The sequence below is a fragment of the Tetrao urogallus genome, assembly GCF_951394365.1.
Source record: "Tetrao urogallus genome assembly, chromosome: 8".
In the NCBI taxonomy this organism is placed as follows: domain Eukaryota; kingdom Metazoa; phylum Chordata; class Aves; order Galliformes; family Phasianidae; genus Tetrao; species Tetrao urogallus.
In genome coordinates this window covers 20,532,441-20,537,105 of record NC_136821.1, presented here as the reverse complement: position 1 = coordinate 20,537,105, position 4,665 = coordinate 20,532,441, and the positions used below count along the sequence as shown (strand labels likewise).

The window sequence follows — 4,665 nt, the reverse complement described above, 5'->3', positions numbered from 1 at the left end:
TATTAATAATGAATGTAGGATACTGACAGAGCCTTTGGTGCAAAGCACCCTGGACACAGCCATTTATTTGACATTGTACAGCATGTGACTTGCTGAACTTCTAAATGCATTCTTCTGACCCACTCTACAGCTGCCAGTGTTTGTCTGTATCTGGATGAAAACCAGCCCACAAACTCCAGCCAGAAATGCCTGCTTACAGGTACAGTGTATACACAAGATCCAACTCCCTGTAGAACTTAAGGGTTTAAACACATGCTGAACAAACAGGAATTGCGCCATTCTCTGGCACACCAGTGGACCGAGCAGCGTTTTATGCAGATAAAAAACTGTGAGGTTAACAGAAGTCTTTCTTAAAGGAGACCTGCTTGAATTAAGCTGAGTAGGGTCCCTGGAGATCAGTAACTGCTCTCCTGACCCCTCCTTAAAGCAACAGCTGAGCTGGATGTAAAATGTAGTATCAGCTGTTATACCTTAAGTGCAACAATTAACAGGTGCTTAATGGCGGTGTCGATGCTGCTCAGACCGAGCAGCTTGTGAATGTGTTTTTGCACAGCATTCCAGAGTGGGAATCATAATAGAAAACATATAGCACCGATGAGACTGCGGCTTGGTTGTGGGAGCTGACAGAAAAATGCGCAATGTGAGAAGGCACGGTGTCAGCTGGAGGATGGCAGAACACCCCAGCAAGGATGCAATAAGCAAATACGAAGCGTGCTATTCCATTGCCGAGGCTGCCGGGAGACCAGAGAGCGGGCGGGCGGGCGTGGTCGAAGGAGGGGGCGTCCGAGCGCGGGCGTGGCTAAGGAGGGGCGTGGCCACGGCTGGGGGCGTGGCCACTGATGGGGCGTGTCGAGGCTCGCGCCCCCCGCCGCCGCCAATGGCGTCGGCATAAAGTGACCTTGGCGCCGTTTCCTCCTCTTCCGCCACGCCGCATCCGGGTTCCCGCCGCCGGTCCCGCCGCGCCTGCGCACAGCCGCGCTCAGCCCGTCGGCCCCGAGGAGCGGCAGCCGCAGAGGGTGAGCGTCGGCCGGGGCATCCGCCCCCATCGCCGCCGTCGCGGCCCGCTCACCCTTTCGCTCTCTCCGCAGAGACTCCGGATCGTGGCCCCGGGGACGCCGCCCGCCCGCCGAGATGTTCGCCTGCGCCAAGCTCGCCGCTTCGCCCGCCCTGGTGAGTGGGTCGCTCCCGGCCCCGCGGGCGGGCTCGCTCGCTCCTCCCCGCCGCCGGCACCGCCGCGGGGTGGCGGGTCTGCCGCCGGGCGCCCGAGCCGGGCGGGCCCCGTGGGGTGAGGCGAGGCGGGGGCTTCCCGGGCGCCGGGCCGCGGTCTCCTTCCCGCATCCTTGGTGGGGCCCTTGGCCGAGGTGAGGAGCGCGAGGGGGGGCCGCGGTGCAGCCGGGCCCGGAGCGCTGCTGTAGGTCAAACTGCGGGTCGTGGTTCGGCCCGCACGGGGCTGGGCTTCTTGTCCTTGGGAGGCAAGGGGCTCTTCTCCTTCCCGATGTCCTTTCGCGCTGCAGAACGTCGCCGCTCGCGTGTTGCGCGCAAGGCTCTCCCTGCAGGAAGAGCTTTGTGCGCTGTGACCTTAGAGTGCTGGCAGCCCAAGGGCACGCGCAGGCCTCTTGTGAGACAGCCTTCATTCATTTATGCCTCGCGGCGTTTCCCAGTCCGGGCCGCGTCTGTGCGTTTAGCGGCTCGGGAATTAATTATGGTGGCTTTTATTTTTACGTTGTAAAATGTACGTCGCTGCCTGCCAGCCTGTTTGGCTCTTACGTGGCTGCCCATTTGTTCCCTTTCCTGTCAGTGTACCGCATGCACAGGCTCGCTGAATGGTCTTGCTGTTTGCTGTAATGGCTTTGGAAAACGGTGCTATTGAATTGCGTGTGGAGTTTGTTTCTGTATGGTGTTCTGTATATCTGGCTATGCAAAAATTGTTATCATTCTAATAAGGCAAGTGGTTTAGTAAATAATAGCCTTAATAACTTAAAGAAGATCTTATGAGGACAGTTGTAGCTAAGTACTTCTCTTTAATTTTTTTCCTCCTCTTGCAGATCCGTGTTGGATCAAGAATCTTGTACAGACCAATTTCAGCATCTGTGTTTTCTAGGCCAGAGGCAAGGACTGGAGAGGTACCTTATAAACAAAATTCTGTATCTTCTTAAAGTACCTGGTGAGCCTATATGTTCTCAACCTAGAGTTCACTTGTACTAACACAAATATGCTCTGAAGCTTGCTTTAGATCAAACCTTTAATAATACTTGTTGCTGTCCTGCTGTTTCACTTAAGAAAAGTCCCTTGCATTTTATGTTGGTTGCTTTCAGGTGAACAGGTAACATTCTGAAGTCCTTATCTCTTATAATCTCATCACCTGCAAGAGTAACTAGACTCTGGTTCTAATGCAACTTTTGTAACTATGAAGTAGTGCTGTATCACCAGAAATAGTCTGTGTCTGAATATAATGTTTTTTTCATGTCTTGTTTTCTTAGGGCAAATCGACGCTTAATGGGGCCCAAAACACTGTCTCTCAACTAGCACTTAGGGAATTCCAGACTAGTGCTGTCAGCAGGGACATTGACACTGCTGCCAAATTCATTGGTGCTGGTGCTGCCACAGTAGGTGTGGCTGGATCTGGTGCTGGTATTGGAACAGTCTTCGGTAGTCTAATCATTGGCTACGCCAGGTAATCAATCTCCCTCAAACAAGTGTTGAATTACTTGCAGTTGTATCTTGATGCAGCATTCCCAGTAAGCTAAGTTGTAGTAAGAATGATGGAGGTGTATTAGGTTCTGTTAATATTGCTAGTGTTAAACATGGCTAAATGGAATACTGTGAAGCTGCAGTATATTCAACAGGATGGCTCTCTGGATCAATTCAGAACTTCGTTTCACATTGATCCAGAACTGTCTGCATGGACAAGAGACATGAAAGAAAAGAGATTGTTAGTCTTGGTCAGTGCTTTTGTCACTGAAGTTCAGTGTCGCAGCATTCACTTCCAGAACTGAATTCAAAATCTAGCCTAGATTCTCCCCTAGAAGAAGGGAGACGTCCTAAAGAGGAACTTAATAAAACAGACATTAAGGAAATATTTATTTCATTATTCTTTCTAGCAGTTAAGACCTAAGTCTTTTGTCTTAATAAAGGTTTTTTAAAAAACCCTACTGAAGGCAAGGAAGTTCAGCTGTGATTTAAGAAACATGAGAGGTTTTTCATACAAAATAAACGTCTCCTCTTTTGTCATAGGCATGAACGTCAGTAAGTTTTTGGAGTATTACTGCATATTGCTATGCTGAAGAGTCCTCCCCTTGCCCTGGAATAATGCATTGCTTTTTTTTTTTTTTTTTTTTTTTTTTTTAATAACAAACCATTGCATACTAATTTCCTTTGTCTAGATGGTTTCAGTTCCTGGATTTTTCTGTGAGCTACATAATGTTTTCGGCTTCCTTAGAGTACAGTTGTAATGTGAAAGATATGAAGTAAACTTAAAGTGCTAATAGTTCCCATATGGGAAGAAAGTAGATGCAGAGAATGAATGTAGTCTATACTTACTTAGAAAAGACATATGTAATCTGCATAATTTGAATCTAACCTTAATAACTAAGTCACTTTTCTTCCATGAAATCCTTGCTTATAGAAAGCTTATGCTTGGATTTACTGAATTTTCTGTTATAGAATCTGTGCAAGGGGAGTATGAGATTCTAAATCTGTGAGAAACATTAAGCTGAGTATGAAAAACTTCTTGAAGATGAAAAGATCTTACACCTTTATTTTCTTCTAGAAATCCTTCTCTGAAGCAGCAGCTGTTCTCATATGCTATCCTGGGATTCGCCCTGTCTGAAGCTATGGGTCTCTTCTGTCTGATGGTTGCTTTCTTGATCCTATTTGCCATGTGAAAGGAGATCTGCCTGTAATATTGGCATTGGAATGTAATCCTGCATATTTTATGGGACTCCCAAAATGTTGGTGTCGTGGAAATTAATGCTATTTCCAAAGTCATTTCATTAAAGATAACAACTTTAACTGTCAACCTGTTGCTTGCATTTATTATCTTTCTTATTAGGGCATGACTTTATGTTGCGATTATGACGTACCATGTCACAACAGTGACTTCAAGTCAAGAATAATATTTGTTGGAACGTCACTTGTTTGGTGAAGTCAATATGACTTATCCTAGGAAAATCGAAGGATGCATTGACAAAGTGTGAGGAGTTATACTTCTGGCCTTGTTCCTTAACCTATATCAAATTTATCCAGAGCTGTTTCTGTGCACAATTTTGTGGTGTTCTCCACCCCCTATCCCCCAGTTTGCTGGCACATGGAGTTTTGGCACCCCATGGTAGAATGAGCTAAACAATCCTCAAACAGCAATAAGGAAGTTCTGTTTGTATCTGTTGTCTGTTCCACTACGAATTTTGATCACTCTAGTAAAAGCTTTCTGCTTGGTTCTGATCAGTATCCAGGTTGAACTAAGCTATTGGTTGACATTGTTCCAAAGCCTTTAGTTGTGGCACATGGGCATTATACTCTTACTTAATTACAGCATTCTTGGCATTCCCTAACTAAAAGGGGGAATGTCCAGCTTCCTGATATAGTAAAGAAATGTTTTCTATCTAATTTTTTAATACTAGAATCCAAGCTCTTCTAGTAACAAAATGTCTGCACTGCAAGCTTTGC

The 4,665-nt window shown here is 46.6% G+C and overlaps 1 protein-coding gene across 1 annotated transcript; it reads left to right on the top strand.

The window, feature by feature from the left end:
- The first annotated feature begins 995 nt into the window (after positions 1 to 995).
- Positions 996 to 4,006, top strand: ATP5MC3 (ATP synthase membrane subunit c locus 3). Its single transcript, XM_079538748.1, has 5 exons — positions 996 to 1,016; positions 1,089 to 1,170; positions 2,046 to 2,123; positions 2,481 to 2,674; positions 3,770 to 4,006. Exons 2-5 carry the CDS (start codon positions 1,132 to 1,134, stop codon positions 3,882 to 3,884), a joined length of 426 nt encoding a protein of 141 aa, XP_079394874.1. The 5' UTR covers positions 996 to 1,016; positions 1,089 to 1,131; the 3' UTR covers positions 3,885 to 4,006.
- The last annotated feature ends 659 nt before the right edge of the window (positions 4,007 to 4,665 follow it).